Below are 25879 nucleotides of genomic sequence, written 5' to 3' on the forward strand. Positions count from 1 at the left end.
GCTTTGATTCAGGTAGCATTATTCGGCATCAGCTCAAAATTTAAGTCCATGCAGCAATTCTTTGCCCCCCCCCCCAAGCAAACACAGCGCCCTCTACTGATGCGGCAAGTAAATAACATTGCTACATGCCATCTGTCGTCAGGAGCAGTATTTAGACCCAACTCAATTGTGCATTCTGCAGTGGATGGAGGTATTAGCTCTTAAAATCCTCCTACTGTCATCTGATCCCTTCGCCATCCCAGAGCTGGATGAGAACAGCAGGCTTCTGGTACTTAGTCCCAAGCTGTTCCTGTTTGCCCAAAACGACCGGCCTTGTGCACACTACCCCGATCTAGTTGACTGGGCTGCGTAAGTTAGCTCGGCAGTCCTCGTCTCCTTCGCCAGGCTCCCCCCCTCCCCTTAAAACGCTCTTGGACCCGGGCTCAGGCTGCACCTTTTGAGTTCCATCGGGACCACGAGGGCCAGATGGAGGAATTTGATTAACCGGCAGTGGAGGACCAAATGTTCAATTGGATACAGAACCGGGAGCGGGAGATGAGGCAGGGTAGAGGGAGGAATCTAAAATGGCCGGTCATGTGCGCCGGCCAACACTTTCCAAAGGGGAGCCCAAACAGACACGGAGGTGTAGTAATGCACAAGCTCTTTTCCAAGTACCAGCTGGGCCTTTTAGGAGCCGCTATCCCCACAGCAGACACTCGGCAGCCTCCGAGCAGCTTGACTTTACCATATGTGGAACTTTTTTATGCTCCACCTAGTTTCCCCGGGGGAGCTGTGCCGCTGGGATGCCGCAGGCAGGTGAATTGCTCTTAATGCAAGGCACTGAATCACTGGGCCAACAACACGGGGGAGGGAGGGAGGGAGGGAGGCTGCCTGCCCGCCTGCCTGCCTGCCTGGGGAGGCAAAATGGATCTGCGGAATGACTGGCATGGACCGCCGCGACCTTGGAGCCGCTGCCCTGCCCGGCGTGGAGCGGAAAAGGTGGACGTGTCATTGCGCCTCTGCTAATAATACACGTACTTTGGCAGCGGCCATTCATTTCTTCCATAGCGATTTCACCGCGCCTGCAGATTACACATTATTTGAATAGGTAATGGGGCGTGACTTTATTATAATTAGCGTTATAGAGCCGTCGAGCTAGTGCTTTGAAATGAATTTGAAAATAGACGTTCGCTTCCGGGCTTCAGAGCATATTACCGCCATTGTTGGTGTTCTTTGGTTTATCGCTCTCCGTTTCTAGCCAGGGTGTCCAAATATCTTCATCTTTGGCCGACCGCAGAACATTTGGACAGACACGCGTTTGGCTCATTTATGTGGTCAGCTGCAAAAGCTTCAAAGTGTTGATTTTGGTGCAGTCTTCTTTCTCGCTCCATTGCAGGAGACGCTGATGTTCCACCTCTTTTCAGTTCTTTATATTTAGACAGAAGAAGAAGAAATGTGTTGCTGATGGTTGGTGATGCCAGTAACAGATAAAAAGACACTGTCAGTAAAAATTATAGCAAAGTCAAAACTACCAACTGAAAGACATGACGACATTCTCGAAGCTTTCATTTGGTTTTAGATGCCAGATGATCCGAACAGGCAGGTAAACTGCCCACCATTGTGGAGGTCATTCTTTTGCATCGTTGAGTCGGTGGCACAGAACCAGAGGTCAGGGGTCACAGGGGGGGCGTCACGGTCAAAAGGTTTATCACGCTCCGAGGGGTCTTGGAGCCATCACTCAGGCCCTGCGCTACTGTCCGGTTCCCCCCCCCCCCTTTTTAATCCTTCCAAATGGCTCAGGCCGAGCATCTGACAGCAGCAAGAGAAACAAACTGTGGGGTGTGGAGCTCTAAGCCATCAGCTGGAGATTTCACTTTGAAAAGATTCCCTTTCACTGGCTGCCCTTTTCCAGCGTTTGCGCCAGCGTTTGCGAAGGCGTCCGGGCACCCGGGGCAGCTGCCCCCCTGACCCCGCCAGCGGTGGCTGCTTTATGTTGTTTGGGAAGGATGAGGAAGCTTTTTGACAGGTCAGGCGGGCAGGCGGAAGGACCTGGGCGAGCGAGGTCTTGGGCAAAGTCAGCCAGAGGAGCCAAAATTTCCCACATGGATTTGGCCCCAACTAATGTTGCATGTCCACTCATCTGAGGCCTGTCGTCTTCATGGAGACATGTGGAAAATGGTCCTTTTTGGCCCGGGGAAAATAGAGGCCATTCATGCAAAGTGGATTCCATCGAGCAGGCAGAAATGGGCTGATTTGCGTGTTTGTACAGCTGTGCCCGCCCATGAAATGACAGCGATCCTTTGGCTACACCCGCCGCACCTCACTTGCGCTCCCGTTGACTTTACCTTTGGACGACTCGCAATTTGACCGAACATTTCAAGGGCTTAAAAAAAATCAAATCAACAAGAATCCACACCAAAATGACGACATTGAATTCAAGTCCTTCTCAAAAGACAAGGACTTCCATAAATATACTGATTTTTAGAGGTTCCATATAATTCCATTGTTTCTTATTGTGGTGTGTCCATAACGAAAAATATGCTAAAATGGATGTCGGAATGTGTTGAGAAAATGTTCTAGCCATGATAGCTCCTTTTGGCCCATCCCTCAGGATGAAGTACCAACTGTCACTTTGTAGTATCAAGTGTGAAAGACCCGCGGGGGAGGGGGGAGGGGTGGTGGACCTGCTTCGTAGGGAGCCTGTCAACTGATCCAGCAGCAAGGTGACGCTGGCGCCCTCCACCGGGACCGCATTACTTCAGACTTTTCCTTGTTTTATTTTTCTGGGTAGGGCAGCGTTGCGTGCATGCCTGTCGGACCGAGCGTGCGTGTAAAGGGGGGGGGCGTCGAGCGGTATAATTGAGAGCACGGAGGGAGTTTCTGCACTCCATCTTATGATTTGAAGGTGAAGACAAGCGCCCTCGGGGGCCCCCTGTCAGGGCTTTTGGGCGCGCTCGGCGCAGACTTCAATAAAAACACACAAAAAGAATTCCCCCACAAGGGCGCCTGGCTGAATTGCTGACGCCGATGTAAAAGATTCGACTTTTCTGTGAATCATTTAGTACGCCGCCTCCCGCCGTATAACGTGACAATGAAAGAGAAGCTCCCCAGCCCGTCCCGGCCGCCCTCTGTGAAGGAACATTTTCAGACACGTGGCGCCACGTGGTTCGAGTTGAATCAAATTGGAGATCAGGACCGAATTCGGATCCAAATTGAAGTACAGATTTTCTTTTCATCCTGATTATCATTTGTGAATTTGTCAGAGCGCTCCGATTCGACATCCCTGCGTGAACAATTGAAACTTGTTAGCGCCCGACATAAATAGATACACTGTAAGCACACAATCAAAATGGTGATTAAATTGAGAGCTGCAGTGTCAATCCGGCTCGCTCCTTGTTTTGCACGTCACCTTCCACCTCTCACTTTGCTTTCTCCCACCTCCACATGCCTGCTATAAAAAATGTCAGCTATCATCTGATTTGTGTGTTTGTGCTGGGACGAGGATGCGGCGGAAGCATCACACTGGTGCATCAGCATCAGATATTTCTGTGAAAGTAACAGAAATATTTGAAGGTGTTGTCACGCGCTCACAGGTTCCAGCTGTTTGTGTGCGGCGCCGGTGGGACACCGCGCCTTCTCCCCGCTCGCTCCCATCACCTCCTTGCACTCCGATTGTTGTTGTTTTTTTTTTTTCAAACTTATTTCTCTGCTCAGTTTGTTACTTTTGTTACACTTAAGCATCTCAGGGTGGCTGTTTTCTGTGTTTTTTTTTTTTTTGACAGAGGAGCTCTGCGTTGTGGTTAAAATTAGAGGAGCGTTCTGTCATCTCCTTGAAGCGCCGGGGAGTCTGTCAGTCAGCGCCGCCGTGCGTTTTAATCATCTCCGTCCCAGTTGGTGAGGCGCTGACGGTTGGAGCGAGGGTTCCCTCCCCTGGACAATAGCGGCGCGCTCCGCTCGCGTCGGCTCTGATGTGAGACGCAGCAGCCACCGGTTAAAGAAAAACGCGAGACGCGACTTAATCCTGCGAGCGCAATTGGGGAATGGTGAATTTTCAACATGCATCACACGCGCGTTTGAAGGCGCTTTTTTTTTTTTTGTATTTTTTTTTTGTGATCTTTCGATACACTTGACAAGCGCGAGGAGATTGGCAACAAAATAGCAAGGATTTGTCACTTTTGTAAGGGAACAGAGCGGATACAAATCATCAAAACAGGCGACATCTTAGAGGCTTAATGACTGAGGTCTCCCCCCTTGCGAGCTGTAATAATAGTGCGTTGTAATTCCAAACCCCTTTTTAATGATACTCAAAGGGATAGAATAGACATTTCTTTGTAGAGCAAAGTAGGTTATGTTTTCAATAATCTGGTGACGCCGGCATAGATATCACCGTAGCCAAGTCGGGCTGGAGTTTTCTCGAACCCTGAATGCACGCCGAGCCCAATCCTGAGCGCACTCCCTGCAGACCTCTCCAGAGATACGGCCTCTCCTTTTCTGAGAGCTTCACCTGACAGTCTTAATGGACAAGTATTCTCTCCAGGAGAGCTCTTGCTGGAAATACCACCGTGGGCCAGTCTGGCCTAAGTACTCCTTCCTGCTCACCTCACCTAAGATGGTGTTTATGGCAGGGAAATTAAATGGCCGTGAACACAAAAGGAGGAGGAAGGGAAGGGGCTTTTTTTTCTGGAGATTTTAATCAAAATAGTATTTACTGCACGGTGTTTTGTTTTTGATGACCTTTTTTCACCACAGTGACAGTCAAATGGGGCGCGTACATGTTTTCTTGTGTACTGTTAAGTGGTGTCCAAAGTGCAGCTCGGGGGCCATTTGCGGCCCGCCTGCCGTTTTTGTTAACCTCCACATAGGAAGGCCGAACTGGGATTGTCCCCCGAATCTAGAAAATAGAGATGCAAATCTTTCATCTTCTGTGCTGCGTTTGACATTTCGCCGTATTCCGATTGTGGCCTCGTGGCTAAACAAAATGGTCGAAGAGTGTGCTTTATTTTATGAAGTCATAGTATTCGCCCTCTAATTGTCTTTGGAGATTGTACATTATTATAATTTGTTGTCTCTGTTCACAAGAGCAACCACGTTGCCTAATTGAGCTTTAAGCAGAAAGAAATTGTTGCTACCAGTCCCCAAGTAATTAGTGCGGCTGCCTGCGTTTGTCCACCTAGCCGTTGCAGTCTGCATAAAAAAAATATAAAAAAAACACTTGAACTATCTCCATTCTTAAACCCACAGTGGATTTTAGTGCGATGAAATATATGCGATGTATCTGGCAAGCGTTTGGTGGTGTTGTTGTTGCAAAGTTAACTTGTATCTTACAAATTTGCACAGTAAATGCTGAAAAGATTTGAGCAAAAAAAAAAAAAGATGGTGTCTTTTCTGCCATTTCCCAATTCAGAACGACTGTTGTGGAAGTACTCTCGAGTACCCGTTTCACTCAGCTAATGGCTAACACATGCAAAGAATAACTCCACGTACGAGGTTGCGATTCGCCAGAAGCGTTTTTGCGCGTTCTTGATTGTGCCTTTTCTTCCCAGCGTGCGCCGTACACGGATATTGCAGCTCGCAGCCAGCGTGAACGTCCGCCATATGCAAGGTAGCGCGAGAAAGAGAGGGCCGCCTCTTTGCCACGCGAGTACCCGCTGTGTATTCAGAGCTCGCGGCACCAGCAGGGTGCGCCATTCCAATTTAGCCATCAGCCGCGGAAGTAGGGGGTAACCACGCGGGGGCTTCACGGGCGAAGCGCGAGATTACAAGTCAGGAGACTCCCGCGTGGAGGTGATGAGGACTCGGAGACCGCGGGGGCCTTGTGTGGGGAGTTTGGACTGTCGGGGGAGGGAAGGCGGGGTCCGCGCCTCCCTAAAATCCACGGGCTCTCTGTTTTGAAGGAGAGAGCTGCCAAGCTGCACATCTGTTTGACACCAGACTCCGTGCTATGGCAGTCAGGGGCTGTCTGTCCTCCCTCTGTTTCGCTCGGAAAGAAAATCAGCGTAAATCAGCTTGAGTTGCTTGAAAAGGAGCGCGTTTGGATCCCACAAAGCTTTATTTGTACGGCGCATTTCAAACAATATGCTTTGTATCATTCAAGGTGTACAATGTTGCTCGGAATGAACTGCGGCTGTTTGATGATGGTTTGAAGGAGACCCATACAGTAGTGGAGAGCTAAGCAGTATTTCTGTAAGATGCCACACTACTCGGGCATGTTATTTATTGTGAAGCGGAACGTTTTGAGGTGGGCCGTAGCCTCCCTCACCAGAATGCGGCATTAGCGATGGCATTGTAAAACGGTCTCGGCGCTTCCCTCAGACCCTGAGCTTGAGCGTCGGCCAAATCCATTGCGGCTCCTCCAGAGGCCTCCCAAGCCTGTCGGGGAGAAGGGACATTCCGTGCGGCATAAGTCATCCTCTCCACCCTGCCATGAGTTAATTATATGCAGGTGTTTGCCTTTTTTTTTTTTTCTTGCCGCCGATCCGATGAAATTGTGACGGTACAGACAGAAGGAGAAAAGAAGGAAATGGAGCACTGGGGAGGAAGTGGCTGAATGTGCTGCGTAAAGCAAATGATTGCCCCCGTGTAGATTCATCAGTTCTCCCGGCTGGATTAAGGAAGGGCCTTTCTAATGAAGTTCGCCCCGTCAAAATGAAGGGACTAATTCTGATTTAGCTGAGGTAATGAACTTCTCCCTCTCCGAGAGAGAGGAGCCGCGGCGTGGGGCGACGAGAGAGCGCCGCCTCGGCGATGGGTGGGATCGGAGGGGAGGGCGGCGGCGCTCAGACAAGACAAGGAGAGAAACATGGTGTGAGGAAGCAAGGTAGAGAAGAGAAGAAAAAAAAATTATGCAAAACGCCTGTCTGGTATTTGCTGAGGTGTATTAAATTTCCAGTGCGGGCGCCTGTGTTATATAAAATTATGCAAATGTGTGGCGGCCCGCTGCGAATGGCAGCTTGCTGGTCCTGAGCATGCGTGGCTGGCCGCTACATGGAGCGCACTCAGTGGGACTCAGCTTTTCTATTAAGGAAAACCTCTAGACACCTGATGATGAATACTCTGCCGCCAAATGTTCCCTTCTTTTTTTCAGGCCAAAAATATGAGCGCTTTCCTAAATGACTTTGGAGATCCCGGAGTGGCGAGAGGGGGAAGGTGGTGATGGGGGGGAGGGGGGGTCCCTCTGCAGCAGGCTAGGGGAGTCAATTAAGGCAAGCACTGATAATTATAAGCCGGCAGAACGTAGGGGCTGGCTAATTGTACAGAGTTGCATGCGGCGAGCCCAGCCAAGGGGCCTGTGTGCAACGCTCCCCCTTCCCTCATCCTTTGTGCGGACCGACCACAGAGCCGGTGGAGCTGCATACCTCAGCCTGACAATGCTGCATTGAAGAGGCTCGTGAGAGGAGGAGGAGGAGAAAAAAAAAAAAAGACAGGCATGAGCCAGTAATTAACTTTTTACATTCAGAGACTCGCTTCGACTCACACCTCAATCTGAATCGTTTCTTTGGGTTTTTTCTTGCTTGCTTTGAGGATGCTAATAATGCGCTAGACCCGAGTTGGACTCAGGCTTGAGGGTGTTTACTCCTTCTAAAGAGCTGTGACAAATTGTAGCAAACGTGGGATGCCACCATGGTGTGGCCAGTTGGAAAGTAGTAACCTCTGCGTGTTTGAGGGCTTCAACGGGATTCCAATTCAACATGTTGTCCATCACCAGACCTACATTGTGGAAATGCATCCATTCGGTTGGTTCGAAAGGAGGACGCCGTTTTGCATTTTGTCAAACGTCAAAAAGCTGTTCCAGCGGTCTAAAACCTTTTTGTCACATCCATTCAGGCGTTACGCGTGTTTTTGTCGACAGCGGAGAAGTGTCATCTTTGGCTCGGTGGCGGAAACGCTGCGGGCCGGCGAACGCCGGCTGATCTTAGCAGGAGCTCCGCTCTGCTCTGATTAGCACCTCCGCCGCCGCCGCCGCATCAGAGCTGACATTCTCCTAGAGACGTGTTACCCCAGAATTCTTTGCTCTCGCTGTGTGAGGGTGTCTCCACCCCTGGCGTGTCAACCCCCCCCCTCCCCCCCGGAGAACACGGCATCAAGCATGCAATGAACCCGGGGCCCTGACATGAGGGCTTTGGTAGTTGGCTTCGCTTCCACTTTTCCTTCGCACGCACAAAAGATTTCTTTTACATGCCCACTTCCCCACCGGCAAAACACAGCGGAGCTTCCACTTTAGCTTTATTCAGTCGCTTTGATTTTCTTTTCTATTTGTCTGATACATTCATTCACTGATCGAACGATGGGGGGGGGCTTCAAGGTACCTCGATTTAATCTCCTCCTTTCATTGCCGTATTTTGCACATGCTTTCTCTAAGCATGCAGGCAGGAAATACATATCAGCCGCGTTCCCCGCCGGCACCGGTTCTCCAATCAGCTTTGGTCCGGAGGGGTTTGCATCCCTTGGTGCCACCACCCACCATCTTTCCTTTCTCCCTTCTGCCCCCACCTTAATGGGCTCGCGACTACTTCAGAAATGAGTTTGTTTCCATGAGCGGTGTTTCTACCTCAGGAGAGCGCATCGCACGGAGGTGGAGTCAATTTGTATTCACCCATAATTCCCTGGGCCTTAATCACTCTGATTTTCCCCCCATTATCTGTTAATGGATAGTTCCCGCCGAGAGAAGAGAGAAGTAAACCCACCTACTGTTTACAGGCCTGGAGCTCCCATCCAATTCCGTGGAGGCTGGCGCAGACTGCAGAAAATCCGGCAAAACTCAAATCTTATTCACGGAGAACTCTTATATCAGACGGGAAATTACGAGACAGATGGTAAGCCGGAAAGTAAACGAGCGAAAGGTGAAATTGCTCATAAACAGGATGGCGGGGAAAGGTTTGCTCTTTGAAACGCTGCGCGCGAATCTCATTGACCTGTTTTGTTCGATTAGACCTCTTTTAATTTCTAGGGTGCCCTCAAAACAACCCACTGCTGCCTACTAAATATTCCCAATTTTCTCCCTCCCTTGTTTACTCATTACTTTGGGCAAAAGAGTGCCTTGATTGATGTCCTTAATATCATTTGGGGGAGCTGCATCGGCCGCACAAGCTTCGGAGAACAACACGGCGGCCATTAGCATAAATCCATCTTGACTCCCAACAAATGCTTCTAGTCATTCTGAAAATAAAACACTCAGCGGATGCGGCACAAACTGTTTGGGAGGAGGCTGCAACTGGGGGGCAGTATTTGATCATGTTTGCGTGGATTCGAAATAACAAATGCAACCGTGACGGCTCGAGTTTTTGATTTGGATTAGTCTGTTTTGGTTAGCGTAATTGTTGTGCTTTTAGCATTTTGCTCAGGTTTTCAGGATGAGCGCCTTAGGATTCCATTTTGGTTCTTCAGGTTGGCTTTTTGTCCCGGTTTTAAGGTTAGAATCTGGGTTATTGTTTAATGTGTTGGCTTGTTAACAATTCTACATGAGCGTTCCCAAAGTCAACGAACGAGCTCAGTCGAGCATCGCTGGCCTGATGATGTTGGAAGCATATGAGAGTCTTTCATTAATTGCGCTGCCTGTACTTAATTATTAACTGGAACATCTTCAGTTACTTTCGTCTTCTTCACTGGCTGTCAGTTGATCCGCTCCCAAGCAAAATGAAGACGAGCGGATTGAAGACTTCCAGAATTGACCAGGCAGCAACTCCTGTCCTGTTACATAAAGGATTTACTAAAGCATGCCAGCCCGAGAGCGGCGAGCGCCGGCTCCCCAAACAACCTTCAACGGCGCATGAACTTCAGCCAGGATGGAAAAAAGAAATAAAGACGGTTCCCTTCTGTCTCTTCTCCCACTTGTGGTGCCACCGCATGGGAGGGATATTAGCCGTTTGTGTTTTAAGGAGCTGTGAAATACATAAAGCATCAGCCCCGGGAAGGTGAAGCCCTGTGGATATGCAGATGGGCTTACTTTTCTGGTGTCGCAGACGCTTAGAGGCCCGGGAGAAGTCGGCATCTGAAGGATTTTGCGAGCAGTGCACGCGGGGACACGGCCATGGATGCTGACGTCCCTCCCCGTGGACTTTGCGCACTGCCACATTGGCTAGCGCAGATATCGCACAAGGGAGGAACAGGAAGTGACTTCAGCCTAATCAGAGAGAAGAAGAAGATGTGGTTAATCTGGTTAGCTTGCTCCTCCGACTGTCGCTCAGTGCAGGGGTATTCCAAACACATTCGCCGGTTGTCATGTTTCATTTCGCCGGGGAAAAAAACAACAACCGCCTCGGTGGAAATTTCCGATGCTTCCCAAACAGCCGTCCATCCATTTTGTACGCCGCTTATCCCATTGAGGCTGGCAGGAAGCAGAGGTCACACCGTTCCTAAAATGATTTCTACCGATAAAAAGACACCAGCACCCAACTGTTTGTTTATTTATTTTACAGAACTGAATTGACCCTTTTTTAAAAATGAACCTACAAATGGAACGGCCCCGCGGTAACGATACTTAGTCCACTGTTGGATTTGAAACACAACACTTGCATTCTTTGCTGCATTCTTGCAACTTTGCCTCCATGCACCTGCTCCCAAACACACACACACACACGTCCACGGGTCAGTCGGGCAGGTGCGGAGGTTTCTGCATAATGAAGCAGGGCAGCAGGTCCGACGGGAGCGCGTCGTGCGCCGGCCGGGGTCAAGCGAGGGGCTGCGCATATGGCGGCAGCATAGATGAGTGAACCCTGCAGCACGCTTGACCTCCGCGTACTCCCCAACACACACGCACGAGCCGAGTGAATGATGATCAAAGAGGGCAGACGTGCTGACTGGCTGCCTGGCTGGCTGGATGGATAAACTCTTCCCTCCTCTTCCTCCTCCTCCTCTTCGGCTGCTCCACTCAGACCTATATTTAGGCTGCGCTAGCTCATCTGTCAAATACGCGGGCTGCGGCAAACAACACTGTGATCAGCCTAACCTCGGTGTCGCTGCGTTAAACCCTTAACAACCTGCTAGCTTGTCATGTCAAGCGGCATCGTTCATGTGTTCTTAAGCGGAAGCGAGGTAGAGTCACTCAAACACGTGCTTTCCTTCCATTTTGCTTGGTAGAATTGAGTTTCATGCACTTTGCATCCAATTCTTCTGGTATGTCAGGTACTTGGACGAAGCCTAAAGAAGCATTCCCTGGTGCATCCATCCTCCCCGTAGCGAACGCTGACCAGCGGGAGTTTAATGGAGAAGCCGTCTGGCCCCCGTAGCAGACATTATGGGCTTTTTATTGACATGCTGGAGATGGGTCGTTCCGCACAAGGCTGACTCGGCGAGATTTTTCGAGCTGGAAAACGAATGTGTGGAGTTTGTCGAAATGATTTAAGCCAAGTGGCAAATTGATCTATTCCGATGTGGTGAAGCGGGGAGGAGAAATGGAGCGAGCATCTGCGCTTTTCCGACCTGAGGTGTCGTACAAGGGGCGATGAGATGAGTTTTGCTGGCATGAATTACTTCAATCAACCATTTTGAAGTGCAATTTGATCTTCTGCTGAATATTGAAAATGATTTGCTATTTTGACTGCTTCTTTAAGCCACTCATGATTGCTTTGTTGTCTTGCAGAGGAGGGCTTGAACCACGAATGCAAACTCTGCAGTCAGTCGTTCGACTCGCCGGCCAAGCTTCAATGCCATCTGATCGAGCACAGCTTCGAGGGGATGGGCGGAACCTTCAAGTGTCCTGTCTGCTTCACAGGTGTGTGTGTGTGTGTGTTGCTCTTTTCGACACAAGTCAGACATTTCCGCTCAACTTTGCATCTTCAAGCCAAATGTAAATGAGTTGGGAAAGGTCAAAGCAGGTGCTTGGACTAAAGCGGGGAGAACTTCTGCTGCATGCGCTTCCTTATTTAGTCCAAATGGCTTCCGCTATCGGGGGCCTCGGGAAGTGTCAGGAGGCGAGAGGGGGAGGACGACATCACGAGGCGAGCGGAGGTGGTGTTTGTGGGGGAGGGAGGGGGGGGGGCATGTGCTAATTGTGGATGGCAGTGGCGCTGATAGCTGTAATGATCTCATCTGTCTCTGCGCGTGGAGGTGGAAGGAGCGCGCTCCTCTCGAGAGGAGAGCGCCCTCCTTCAGTGTCAACAGGGTTAACTATCTCCATAATGAAATCTGCAAAGTCGTTAACTTGGGCTCTTCACTGTTATTTCTCCGCCTCAGCTCTTTAGTCTTCTTTTGCACTTTGGAAGTTCTCAGCTCATTTCCTTCCCTTTCGCCCAGCACACTTGATACGTCAATTAAAACCATTAGCTCGCTTTTTTTTTTTTTTTTTTCCTCATCAAGGTTATTATAGTGAAGCAAAACTAACGGTAAAATGGCATTTTATTCAAACAAAGTATTTTGGATGAATAAAGAGTAATCAAAACTCACTGAATGAAACAGCAAAATAAAAAATGGAAAAAAGTCCCAAATCATAATAAGCCTGCTCTTCTGCCATTCCATCTCTCTTTTTAGCTGCAGCCTATTGATATAGGCCTCTCTCTCCCGTCCCGGCTGATTTAATATACACAGCATGCCTCCTCTGAGCCTTCATTTTCCTCCACCAGCTTTGACGGACAGGTAGTCACCCTGCTCTCCCTCCGCGTCCGTATTGATCACGGTGCACCAAGGGGTGGGGTGAGTGAGGAAGGGGGGGGGGGGACCCTCAAGACAGTAGTCACAGAGTAGACAGACGAGTTAAGGCCATTGCGGCAAGCGGAAAAGCAGATGATGATGCTAGACTGATCTTTATAATGTTAATTAACACTGAATAACTTTCTGTCCGTCTGTGGAATTATGTCAAAGTTAAAATACAGAAAAATGTTGGTCCATCGTTAAATAAACCAACAGGCGAGATTTATTTCTATTCTGGACCACAAAAAGGGAAAACATCTCCTGCTGTGGAGGGAGCCTTCAAATTTGCGACCCGTTGACTTCAGCAGACATTTTTCATTTGAAATGCTTTTCCAGGCATTTAGTGCGGCCTCTCACCGTTCTTGCTTTGTCATGTTTGCATTATTGTTTATGTTTGATCTCGGATGTTCCGTAAACTCGCAGCTGCCGTGAAAGCGCTCTCTAAATAAAGTACAGTTGAGAAGCTTCGTGCGACGTGGTGGGCGGTCGAATCGTTCATTGACACACGTGTCTATCACCACCACAGGGGACAAAAAGAGGACAAATCTGGCCCCAAAAAAGTGACTGGTGGGAAAGTGCGAGTCAAAGTAAGTCGTAGACAAACTAGAGGAGAAAAGGAGACCAAAAAAAAATACAAAAAACTCGGGAGGAGGCTGAGAAGGTTGCAACCGGCAAGTTTGGATGTGAGATGAAAGTGTGGAAGAGGGGGAGGAGATGTGGGGGGAGAGGAAGGGTAAATGGAGAGAGAGAAAGAGAGAGAGAGAGGTCCACAAGCCCCTGGATGATGAGAGGCAGGCTGACTCTCCCAGGACACATTTGACAGGTTTCAGAAGTGGGGGAGCCTGCAGCTAGAAGTGTCTGCTTGCACCCTTAGGAGCCGCAGCCAGGCAGCAAGGAAGCCAGGCAGCAAGGAAGCAAGGCAGCAAGGCAACAAGGCAGGCCTGCTGTGGATATTGTGATTGGGAATATGCACTTAAGACAAACAAAATACAAGAAACTCTGCCTGATGAAAGTAGCACACACGGAACTTGGAGCTTGATAAAAGTACGAAAGCTACGAGCTTGTCACAAACGCAGGAGTTTAATTACATGGCATCTTTTTGTGCGGCCCGCAAAAAGCAAATTGTGTATCGACTTCTTGTTTGCTGCTAATATACCAAATTCCAAATTGTATTCACTTTTGAAAAGTTGCAAGTCTTTTTTTTATTGCAAACATTCCCAAAATTAAAAAACGGTGTGACTGTTAGATAGCATTACATTTCATTCGCCTTCCCTGATTGGCTAAGAGAAGTCACATGGCCTGAGAGCGTGACTTGGCTCGCCATTTGTGAGCTTCCATGTGCCTGCTTGCATCCCCATTAAAGTTGTAGAGATTGTCTCTTGACTTGTTTGGCTGCAGAACATCCTCCGCATTCGTGATTAAGCGGCGGCAACAAAAACACATAGCTTAGAGGAATAAATAAATGAAAAGCAGGGAGAAAAGTGGGCGATTGTTAACTTTGTTTGCCTCCCTGCTCAAACAACTTAGTATTGGTGCAACGCAGCCTGCAGAGAGTACTGCCGTGCCAAAATAAAGATGAGCTGGGGCCTGCCGAAAACAGGACATGTCTGCCATGGGTGGCCCCTGAGAGCCAATCAGAGGGCTTAATATCCCCCACAGCGAGGAGACCTCGGGCCCCCGCATCCTCGTCAGCCTTGACACCCTCGACGGCCTGCAGACTCCACTAAAAGTTGCTTTCCTCTTAGCAGTAGCTGTCCTCTTTGGTTGCGCTTGTCCAAACCGCAACCTAGCGGAGGCAGGCTTTTAGCTACTTTCATATTTTTCAAGCAAATGTTTTCCTAGTTAGTTTTAAACACATTTGTGTTTTGCCAGTCCAGTATTGCGAGTCGACGTGGCGAAGCGTCTGACTCTGGTCATCGCCGTTGTGTTCAGCGTTTGAAGGCCCCCCCGCATCTCGGATCCATTTTTATTTTCGCTGTATCGACTTGTTCCTCTGCTAGCCAAAGACATAATGAGGGCTTCCTGCAGTCGCCCTGACCTGCTGCTCTTTAGCATATGCACACAAAAACACGCCGCTAATACCGTAATTTTCGGACTATAAGTCGCGGTTTTTTTCATAGTTTGGGTGGGGGGGCGACTTATACTCAGGAGCGACTTATATATGTTTTTTTTCACAAATTTTTACTTGATCATTAACACATCACTTACTTACAAGTATAGTTGACCACTTCACATGTTATTTTTAGTATAGTTGATCACTTCACATGCTTTGATATCTTTATCTTGAACATATTCAAAACATGGAAACAAGAGAGAAAAAATCAAATAAAGTAATTAACACTTTAAAGCGCCATATCCTCTGGACATGTCCTCTGTCACCAGGATGACATAAAGGAGACATTTGATCAATGGATTTAATGATTTGGAGTGACACAAATGGTTTGATAATATTGTTGTTTATGTGATAGTTATTTAAAATATAGTGTATATATCGTTGTATGGGCCTGTGGAATAATTTGAACTGCGGCGCGGCAAACGGCATTGTTGACAAAGGACGATCGATGGATTTAATGAATTGGAGTGACACAGATGGTTTTATAAACGTGTTATTTATGTAATAGTTTTTTTTAAATAACTGAATGTTACGTCAGGCCCGTTCTCAGCTCCTCGTTTGTGTTTGTCACGTTAGCATACCGTATCATTTAGCCTGTTGTTGCTCGTTCATGTCTGTTCTTGGTGTTGGATTTTGTCGAATAAATTGCCCCCCAAAATGCGACTTATACTCCAGAGCGACTTATATATGTTTTTTTTCACATTTTTGGGCATTTTATGGCTGGTGCGACTTATACTCCGGTGCGACTTATAGTCCGAAAATTACGGTAATAAAGAATCAGGTTGTTGTCGTTAGCGCACAGACAAAAGATGCTTTCTGCACCATGAATGTACTCTACCCTTATTTATTATATTTCATTCAATAACCTTCTCAATATCCGATAAGATGTCATTTCTGTGAGTTTCTATTTGTGGTTAGAGTGCATTATTCTGTTAGCACTTTGTACAACTTCATGTCACATCACCTTGCCCACGACACACACACGCGCATGCCCCGTGCCCGAGCACCTTCCTCCATCTCCGCGTGGCTCCACATTGCATTTATTAGAAGAAAAGTTATTTTGAGCTGTAAGAAATTCAAATGAAGGCCCCTGCATGGTAACTTCTTTCCCTTTGAGATCGGACGGCCGTCGTTAAAGCACAGGGGTCCGGGATAACAAACGACACGTTTGAAGTGTTCCTCGGAGGACGCTGAAACACACCCACGCGTTGAAGGCACATCAGCTCAACACCTACACCGCCGCCACCGCCATCCCCCTTGGCTCTGCCAATGTGGACTCTGGCTTCATTAAAGCACAAATATATATCTATATATGTGTTTAAAGTGCCAGTGTGTTGATATGGTGGCGGCATGAATAAGTAGCGCATGAATATTTATATTGTCAATATAATTAGCCATGTTGACTAATGGAGGCCATGTTTTGCACTTGAAGCTATGCCAATTTTGGCGCTTGTTTATTTTCCGCCTTGTTGTTCCCACCGCGGTGCTAAATAAGGAGCCTTATTATTCCCGACACACAATATGCATTTGGGAACGCCCATGCTGTGGATTTGACCGTTGCTGATAACATCTCAATTGTTACTTTTTTTTTTTCTCAATTATATCACATAACAAGGTTGTTGTAACGACAATGCAGTGCTCGTTTGTTTGTAATTAAGTCATTTTCCTTGCCATTTGACATCGTCTCTTCAATTTCCATTCAGGCAAATGCAATTATGATGCCGCCTTTGTTGCAGGAATGCTTGCAGCGAGGTCCCCCCTGCATGCCTATTGTTCGCCACGCTTTGTGCAGGCCAACGATTCATTCTAATCTTACAAGATTACGGTCCTTAAAAAAATTATTTGAGCCAAACACTGGGACTATTCTAAAAAATATATATATATATATTTATATATATATGTGTGTGTGTGTGTGTCTATATATAGTATATGTGTACATATATATATTTGTGTGTATATATATATATATGTGTGTGTATGTATATATATATATAGATAGATAGATAAATAATGGAATATTTTCTTATCCTTGTTTCCACCGTACGCTCTAAACAGACAATAAATTCATGAGCACGTGTCGTGAATGTTATCACTGATAACCTATCAATTGTTATTTTCCAATGAAACCTCTTAACAGTTGTAATATCGTGTCCATTGTTTGTCATTCCCTCTTTCACCTTGCCATTTGACACGTCCTCTCGTCATTGCATTTATTTCCATTCAGGCAGCGAGAATTAGACCGGCTCCCATTTGCACGAGCGGAGTCGTCGTTTTAGAACATGAGATGCACGCCGATAGCATAATCTTAATTCCTCTTCTTCTTCCGTCCACAGTGTTTGTGCAGGCCAATAAGCTTCAGCAGCACATCTTCTCCGCTCACGGCCAAGAGGATAAGATCTACGACTGTTCGCAGTGTCCTCAGAAGTTCTTCTTCCAAACGGAATTACAGGTATCCGCTCCCTAACGTGGCAAGGAATTACTTCAGACCGTCGGAAAACTCATTTGTGATTCCCAGATACGATTTGATTTGCTTATTAGACCGGCAGAGCAGTAAAATATCTGGAATGAAGGGATTAGCCCAATGCTCCTTTTTGAAGCTGTAATTACGCGCGGCGCAGAGGCAAAAAAAAAAAAAAAAAAACACGGATGGCGCGAGTCAAAACGGCTGCATCTCCACATCCAATCGCAGAGGAGGCCTCGTGGTTAAATAGGAGTGTTTTCCTCCAGGGGGCGGCGGGGCGGATACATATCTGCCCTTCAACAAAGTTACTAGTTGGACTTATGAACTCGTAGCGTTGGAGATATAATCCGTTTTCTGGCAATCTTTTTTCCCCTTCTTTTATCCTCAGGGAGTGTGAGCAAAAATGAAACATTCCTTATTATTTTATTACACTGGTGGTGTGTGCGTGCGTGTTTGGGGGATTCTCCATAGTGCACATGGCATCATTTTTTATTAGCGTTTGAAGATGAATCATTAAAACCTTACTCCATAAAGCACCTTGTTCTGCTCTAATCACTGGCGTTTTCCCTTAATTTGCCAGCGAGGGTAAAAAGAAACAAATGAGGTGCTCGTCTCCAAACGCGCCTTCCTGAATGCGCGATGAGCAGGTAGCCAGAAGAAGAGCTTGTCCGCACGCCACGCAGTGAGTCTGCCAGGAGGAAGGTGAATGGGATCATTATCTGGCACTCATTGAAATTCTGTAAGCGTGAATTAAACAAACAGGGATTGTGGATTATTTACCACAATAAGTCTGTTACATGCTTCAACTATATTATTTCCTCCAGCCAATGTCAGGGATTTATTTTGGTGCCCAGTAAATTGCCGGTTGCGCCGTTGTGGGAGTGAGCGCAGCCGGTTCGTTAGCCCGCTCATCATATTGCGAGCGGTCTATGGACTTGATCAAAATAAAAATCAGGAAGTTGCACACAACTGGACCTGCCTATGTTGATGAAAAGCAATTTTTCCTCTCAAGAACCCGGATAGTTTGACATGCCCCGTGTCCCCGAGGTGCTGTTCCACGTATGATAACACGCTTTTACACTTTGTGTGAGGAGATGAGAGCACAACATGACAGACCTGTGGCACTTTGTTGTGAAAGCAGGAAGGAACTAGGGAGAGGGGGGGCAAAGACGATCATTATAGTCTACCTGTGCTCCGGAGCCTCCCAAGTGAGTTGATCACAAACAGCACCTATAGAATAACGCAATGGTTGCTGTGCATTATAATGCAGCAGTTGAAAGAAAATAAAGTAAACGAGAAAGAGCGTATTTTTAAGACAATTATTTTTTTTGTTTCTCACAAAAACAAGCCTATGTGGATGAGTATAGGGGAAAAAAAGTACAGTTGAGTAGTAGTTTATAGTAAGTCTAATAGAGCCCTAAAACTTTTTTTTTAACAATATGCTTTTATTTTGAAGGTGCAACCTTTTACAATAAAAGTTGTAGTATCACAAAACAAAACACCACTTTTATGACTGTATGGCTTTGATTTGACTTTCAGTGAGACCAACTTACTCTTTGGCCCACAACAAATGCTTGCAAGTTGCGAGTTGCACGTCTCCCTGACACACGCTGCTCCTTTGTCAGTCCGTGTGAAGTCGGACTGTCTTCCAGCAGCGGCGCCAGACGTGGAAGCTCCCGGTGTTTGCTGTCTTGCACTTTTTTCCCTGACACTTTGGCTCCTCGTCTCTGGCCGTAGTTGCCGGGGTCAAGGGGGCGGCCGGCACGTAGCGCCGCCGCGGCAGGTAAAGGCGAACGGGAAGGATATTTTATTAATTTGCTGCCGAGATCCTGGAACAGACCAAAGGCTGTGACAGGTATCCAGCGTGCGGCGCCTCGCAGCCTCTCCCACCCACCTCCCCCACTCTCGTGAACTCTACCCTGCGAGGGGGCTAGCCAATTTTCACCAGCCTGTCGAGATGGATGATGGGAGTGCATCCGTCTAATCAGCCCTCCGAGGACCCCCCGCCAGGCGGCCCCCCTCCGACTGGTCAGATTGACTGACTCCTGGGCCACTGTGCCCCGGAATCCACATTCCAAAGGAGAATCATCTCCTTCCCTTCACAGACAAAACAATACAAGTCAGATAGATGCAGGCCGCGGCTCTCCAGAGGCCACCCCCCTGCACCCCGCTTCCCCCTCACGCCATTAAAATATAGAGCAAAGTCGAGATATTTCACGAGGTGCTGATGGGGAGGGCAAGCGCTCGCCGACCCTCATGGAGACGCATCCAGGCGGCGGTGGAACCTCACGCTTGTCTTTTCAGTTCAAGAAACTCTCCTTCTCCTACCAGCCTGAAAAAAATCCCTCCCTCGAGTGGTTGCGAAAGCCACACTGCTACGCGAGACCCGATAACAAACTTCCTCCGCCATCCCGTTCGGCCCCGATTAATTAGGCGGATTCATTAACTGATGGACGCGCGCTATTAGCCGCAGCTTAAATCTGACATCTCGGAGAGAGTGCGGCGAGTCGCTTTAAGAAGAAGCGCTCAAGTTTGGATTCCGCAGCGATGCGGCAGAGGGGAGCCACGTCTCGGTCCTGATTCGGGGGCTGCATCTGAAAGCTGGACTGGCTCGAATTTGCCTTTAAATGTAGTCCTCAAAATGTCATATACAAGTAGAACCCTCGCAAGAATGAATTTGTACTTTGTAGTTTGTTACTGGTTGTGTTCAGCAATTCTTGCGTTCACTACGGTAAAAACAAGGAGAAAATCGCTAATAGTTCTTCTACTTGTTCTTTGTATTTTCCGACAGTCTAGAGGCACCACGCTGCCTCCCACAGGTCAGTCTTGGTACGATGACAATCATTCTGCTGGCCTAAAAGCACTTGACCTACATTTGCAACCTCAATTGGCCCTCAATGACATCAGCAGATTTCCTTTGGTTGGTCAGCGCAAAACTTCTTCCACACAACTTTGACTAGCGAGCGGCACAATTCATCAAATTGTATACTTTTTACATCAAAAATTGATTTGGGTGGCCGCATGGCTTCCCACCTACCTTAATTGGAGTATCTTCCAAAAGGATTCCTTTGTAGACAATGCCGACATCCTTAATGAGTGACGAGCGCTCATCTGCATCGCCTTCTGCTCAAATGAGAGTCTCCTCTCCCCGCGTGATGCCAGTGATTGCCACGCTGTGACCAATTCCGGCGTTTTAATTAAGCGTATTTATTGGCTTGGCGGTCACCGGGTCAGTGTAAACAGCCATGTGGCGTCCATCCAGCGCCGAAATTAAGAAAATGGACAGTCAGGAAAGAAACATGTCAGGGAAATAAAGCCATAATTTGATTTTTTTTCTTCAATTGAATTGAAATACACAGTTGTTTAATATACATAATTCCTTCCGAATTATGAAACACCCCGAATGCCCCGCATCCCAAAGGTAAACCAAAGCTCTCCTTGTTTGTCCCTAAGCGTCTTTCAAACGGCCCGTTTCTGGAAAGATCTTGATCCGCCGCCGCGCGTGACAGCTCTTCACGCCTTTGAAAGTTGCGTATGTATTTTTTCCCCCCCTTTCATATGACAACTTGTTTTCGTCTTTGTCACCTCGGGTGCTTCGGATTCTGTCACCGTTTCAAAATGCTACAAGCCCAAAAGTACAACAACGATGAATGAGAAGGGGGGAAAACGGCAGCTTGTGAGGAGCCGTCATTAATATTTAAGCTTATTTCTAATTACCTACACAAGTGTAGCGGCGTTACTGTAATGGGGGACGTAAACAGTCTCAGATGGTGAGTGATGTTGTCACCATTGTGGCGCTCTTGTTGTGAAGGTGCATCAGAATTAGACAGCATGACAGACCTCGCCATCCTGGGAGGATTTTCTCCCACTCGCATGTGTTTGTCTTTGTGGCGGTCTCTCCCAGGGTCTGCTATGTGCACGCAAGCACGTTGTCTGCGGGGAGACGTGACAAAAAACTCCCAGAAGCCTTTGAGCTCTTTTCCTTCCCTGTGTTGCGCCACCAGGGAAAGTTAAATCCAAACAAAGAAGAGATGCTGGCTCGGCGCGCTGCGCCCCGATCCGTCGACGCGTCTCTTACGCAAACATGTCGTCTTTACTTTCCGGCGTGACTGTGAGAAATCAACAACGTGTCGGCGCTTCTCAGGAAAATCGGCGTACCTCAGAACGTACTACCCCGGATTCTCGAAGTAGTCTCCCAATTGTTCCCTCCTGAATTCCAACAGCAGTTTCCAGTTGCCAAAAGTGTCGTCGAACGAATGACGCCCATCCTCGGTCACTTAAAAGCTGCTTCTCTGATTGGCTCCCCAAAATACCATCGTGCAGATGAGCTCTCCGTCCTTCTACGTGGATCGATCCGGAAGGTGCGTGCGTTCAGCTTTGGTGTCTTCTTTCAAATCACATCCCAGACTCAAGTGGTTAAATGCGAGAGTAATTGTGTTTTTGTTTCTGGGAGTGACATGCGGAACCCCATGGACCTTGTCTCCTTCCCAGTGACAGGCAGAAATCCTCCCCCCTCGCTCTGTCTAATTAGGGGATGTTGCCCAGGGCTCATGTCCCAGGAAGACCCATCCCCCTCCCAAGATGGCTCCCCTAAGAAAGCCTTTAATTGGCTTCTTTAGTCATAGTCTTCATTTTGGCTGGAAAGGCATCTGTGTGTGCGAGTGTGTGTGTGTGTTGCCATCACCTCCAAATACACTCTGTATGGCTCTCTTGTGTTTCCTCTTTTCTTCTTTTCCTTCCCCTCGCCGGCCCTCTGGCTGACGCTTCCCCTCGCCCGTCTCCCACCTTCCCCTCACTTAATGAGGCCCCATAATAACACAGCAGTTGTGCACTTGTTTTGCTACCTCAGTCAAACAGCGGGATCGCTGCACGGCCCGATTCCAGCGCCTTTCGATTGTCTGCTACGACAGGCTAATGACTATCATTCACAACAACAAAGCCCCCCCCCCAAAAAAAAACAGTGGTCCGTCGTCCCCGGTTACACCTCAGAAACGTTTGCCGCCATTTTGAGCTTGAGCTCTTATGCGTGAGTATTTGGTGGGAATATGACAAAAGGAAGGCGCGGAGATCAGCGCTTGTTTGTCGGCCGTTACTGTACCGCCACGACTCCCCCGGGTAGCTCTCCTCAAACAAGACAGTCTGTTGCCAGGGAAACCAGGCGGGTTTGTGGCACAACGCGGGTGTTTTGGGCGGGTCATCCCTCCCCGCGGCCCGATAAGTGATGACTGTGGAGAATGCCAACTGCTCAATTATTTATTTATTTATTTATTTATTTATTTGATTGTGCTCGTCGTCGGGCTAAGTTGGCCGGCGCTAAGCCTGGCCTCAGGTCAAAGACGGGGAAGGTTTACTGTGGGGAACGCTCAGCTCGCTCGCAGTCGATACTGGACTGAGTTCAACGCACCATTAAAGATGGAGCCTAGATGCAACACCCTCGCCTTTTGTTTTGAACACAGCACAAGTCGAACTTTTGCGCATCATCCAAAATGCAGTGCAGGGCAATTGAGTCAAACTTTATTCAACTTTACTTATAATACAATACAACTTTGTTTATACAGCGCATTTTAAAATAGCAGCAGCTGTTCGAAACCTTTTTTGCGTGAACTCTGCTTCCTTAACCGCTCGCTAAAGCTCGGCTTGAAAGCTACATGCTGAAAACAGCAAGCAGGAGGGCGCTTTGCAGGTATTAACACGATACCAATCAAACATTATTCGAGCCGCGATTAAGCCCGACATCTTCCCTCTCTGTGATGTGCTACGATAAGAGCTCGTGTCTAATGCGGCTCGCCCGGATGAAAGCCAAGAGACAAGTCCGTCCGGTCTTTCCTCTGCGGCGCTGACGCAAGCCGCTCACCTCGCTTACCTCAGTGGAGAACGGCCGCTCTCGGCGGAGGCCCGCCATCTAAAGAGCGATCCTAAATCAACTCCCCATCCGGCTGCTTCCCTCCAACTTCTCCTTCCAGCCGCTGCCTTCAACTCAGAAAGAGGCGTTGCACCTGTTTGCATGCTGGAGGGTGTTCTGCCTCCTCCTTTTCTTCTTGCCCTGGAGGAGGTTGCTGTGGGGTGATGAAATCACATGAAAGTGGGCTTGAACAGCAGCACCCAGGGAACGGAGAAGAAGAAGGCACTGCCCATCTTGATATAGTGGAGAAGCACATCAGTGATAGAAGATAAATCTAATTTAGTTGCGATGGCCGTTTTATTTTATTTTTTTGCGCAAGCTTCCAGCAGGTAGTTGAAAGGGTGGAGGAGGGGATTAAGGTTTGGGGGGAACGGCCGAGCTTCCGGGGGAATAGGACGCCATCCAAGAATGGCGTTGAGACGAGCGCTAAAAGGCTTAATGGAGGCCATCTAATCCTAAATTGCAGTCATTCTGGTGTGACACCATTAGTGACATCCGACTTGCCGCCTGGACCTTTTTTTGCTCCATTCCTGTTCCACGTCTAATTTGCTTCAACTAGCGTTGAGCCCGCACTGTGATTTAAGTCGAAAAAAAATAATTGCGGGTAGGTCCGCTCCCCTTTTTCCACTGTTGCCGGGTAAATGAGGCAGCGGGTAGCAGCAGATCACTATATTAATTGATTAATAGATAATATAATAGCTAAGAGGTGCAAATTAAATAGCATTCAGCTCAATGTGTCAAATATGGCCGTTTAAATTTCATGAAAACTTTTCTAATTTCCTACATGGACCATGAATGAACTGTAAGCAGAAATCTCAAAGGTTAAGTCGGGCTAGCTACCGCGTGCTATGACGACCTACTTCAAAATAAAGACTCACTAGGGCTCTTGCTTTGGCACGCCGTAAAAAGTCCCGCTACACTCGAGGCTAAAATACGACTGCGTAGCGGCCAACCGAAAGCACCGAGCTCACAGGGAAAAAAGTCAACGTTAACTCTCCGTCACTCATAGTCGGGACTCTGCGGAGTTTAGCGTCCGCCGAGATGACGCTATCGGTTTCATTTTCAATCTTTCAACAGCACCCTTCATCTTTCCCCCCCATTTCCCTTTAGTCTGCATGGTTGCCACTGAAGTCGTTTAACACCGTCCTTGAGAAAGCCCTCAGTGAGGGGAACTAGTGGCGTGTCTAAGGGAAAGGTAGGGATGCAGTGTGTGTGTGTGTGTGTCTCAGACAAAGCTGGGACATACTGTGATGGCGGTGGAAGGGGGTAGGAGCTGTTCCCCAGAGGGGTTATTTTCCCCTCTAATAGCTGTTACGAGCCCTACATTATATCCAAGGAGCCGCATTCCTTTGGGCTCCACGCACACACATGCCCGCCGAGGTTGCTCGCACAAATTTTCTGTCTGTTTCCCTCTCGCCACACAGAGGCACCGACACACACACACACATCGAGTCTCGCCGCTTTGCTCTCTCCGTGTCAATATCCTGCCATTTGAAGTCACGTACTGCGGGGGCCTTCGGGAGCAGTCGAGGAGTCGGGCTGACGGGTAATGCGCCGCATTCATTAATAAGGTTGCCGCGTTCCTGTCCCTCCTCAGCAACACCAAGGATGTCTTCACCGGAGGGGAGCGGGAGAGGGAGGGAGGGGGAGGCAAGGAAAGGAAAGGCGGAAAGGGGGCTGGGTTTGTAGCACCGTCCCATGGGGACTTTCCTCCCAGACTCACTTAGAGGAGCTTTATTTCTGCAAGAAGGCAAGCCGAGAAGCCTGTTCGGGGCCTTCTCTATTTAAGGAAAAGAGTGAGTGAGTGCGGGAGGGAGGGGAGGGGTGAGCCCTACGGGGGGGTCACTCTCCCTGCTCCCCCGTCAAACTGCTTATTACCCCACCTGTCGGGGAGTAATCGCCGCAGCTGAAGGGAAAGCCGTGGAGGCGTTTAAACGCTTCATCCGGAGGCAGACGGAAGGGTAACGAGGGAGGCGAGCGACGCAATGGGGGTTAATAGTCGCCCACCGCTGATGCCCGAGAGACAGTGCGGAAGGGGGACCACGCACAATACCACCAAAATAATCACACCTTCTTGTGGTTAGCAAATACAAATATTAGCGGGCTTTCTGAATCCCATTTTCAGGGGCCTCAACATGCCCAAAATAAGAAAGATGTGAATACTCGACAGATGGCTGATGCTAAATTGTCACGCTTTTTTTGCACAGCATCAAAGTTTGATGATCTTATTGTCACGCCGCCGTGAAAATGAGGCTGCGAGGGTCCCGTCATGGATTATTATTGTTAGCAATGAATAGAAGTATTATTTTGTTGGTATTCGCTGTGCTATATTCCAACAACTCGGTGTAGCTCATTTTATTAGTTACTCCCTCATTGAAGAAAAAAAAAATCATGCCTTAGCACTGACAAGAATGCTCCATTTTGTTGGCCAATGTCAGAAAATAAAACACACAGGCATCGTCACTTATGAAATATCTCTCAGCACATTGCCTGGTCCATGTGATTATTTGCGTCCAATAATGATGAGCCCACTCTTGCGCTGGCGTGTGACAGGTGCGTCTAAGTCCGTGCCAGTCGACAGGAGTCCGAGGCCGTGTTTTAAAGTGAGCGCGGCAAGTGGGGCATGTAGTTTGCATTAAAGGGATTAGCAGTCACTTCAAAAGATGACCTGGATTCCGCCCACCAGGGACACCAGTTACACCCCCCTCCCGGTCCACGCTCCCTTTAAAAAACCTGGCACAGCTGCCCCGCGACAACCACGCGTCGGTGTGTCTTCATCAATGTGGATGAAACAACAAAA

General features: G+C 48.3%; 1 protein-coding gene across 5 annotated transcripts in view; it reads left to right on the plus strand.

The window, feature by feature from the left end:
* LOC119136605 (zinc finger protein 521) overlaps positions 1–25879 on the plus strand; it is a 74825-nt gene that overhangs the window by 47079 nt on the left and 1867 nt on the right. For all 5 annotated transcript variants that reach the window (XM_037275161.1, XM_037275158.1, XM_037275157.1 and 2 more), the window contains 2 exons: positions 11558–11689; positions 17050–17165. In XM_037275161.1, the coding sequence (XP_037131056.1) occupies positions 11558–11689; positions 17050–17165 (248 nt within the window). The remainder of the gene's footprint in view (positions 1–11557; positions 11690–17049; positions 17166–25879) is intronic.

Source organism: Syngnathus acus, chromosome 17, assembly GCF_901709675.1.
Source record: "Syngnathus acus chromosome 17, fSynAcu1.2, whole genome shotgun sequence".
Lineage (NCBI taxonomy): Eukaryota > Metazoa > Chordata > Actinopteri > Syngnathiformes > Syngnathidae > Syngnathus > Syngnathus acus.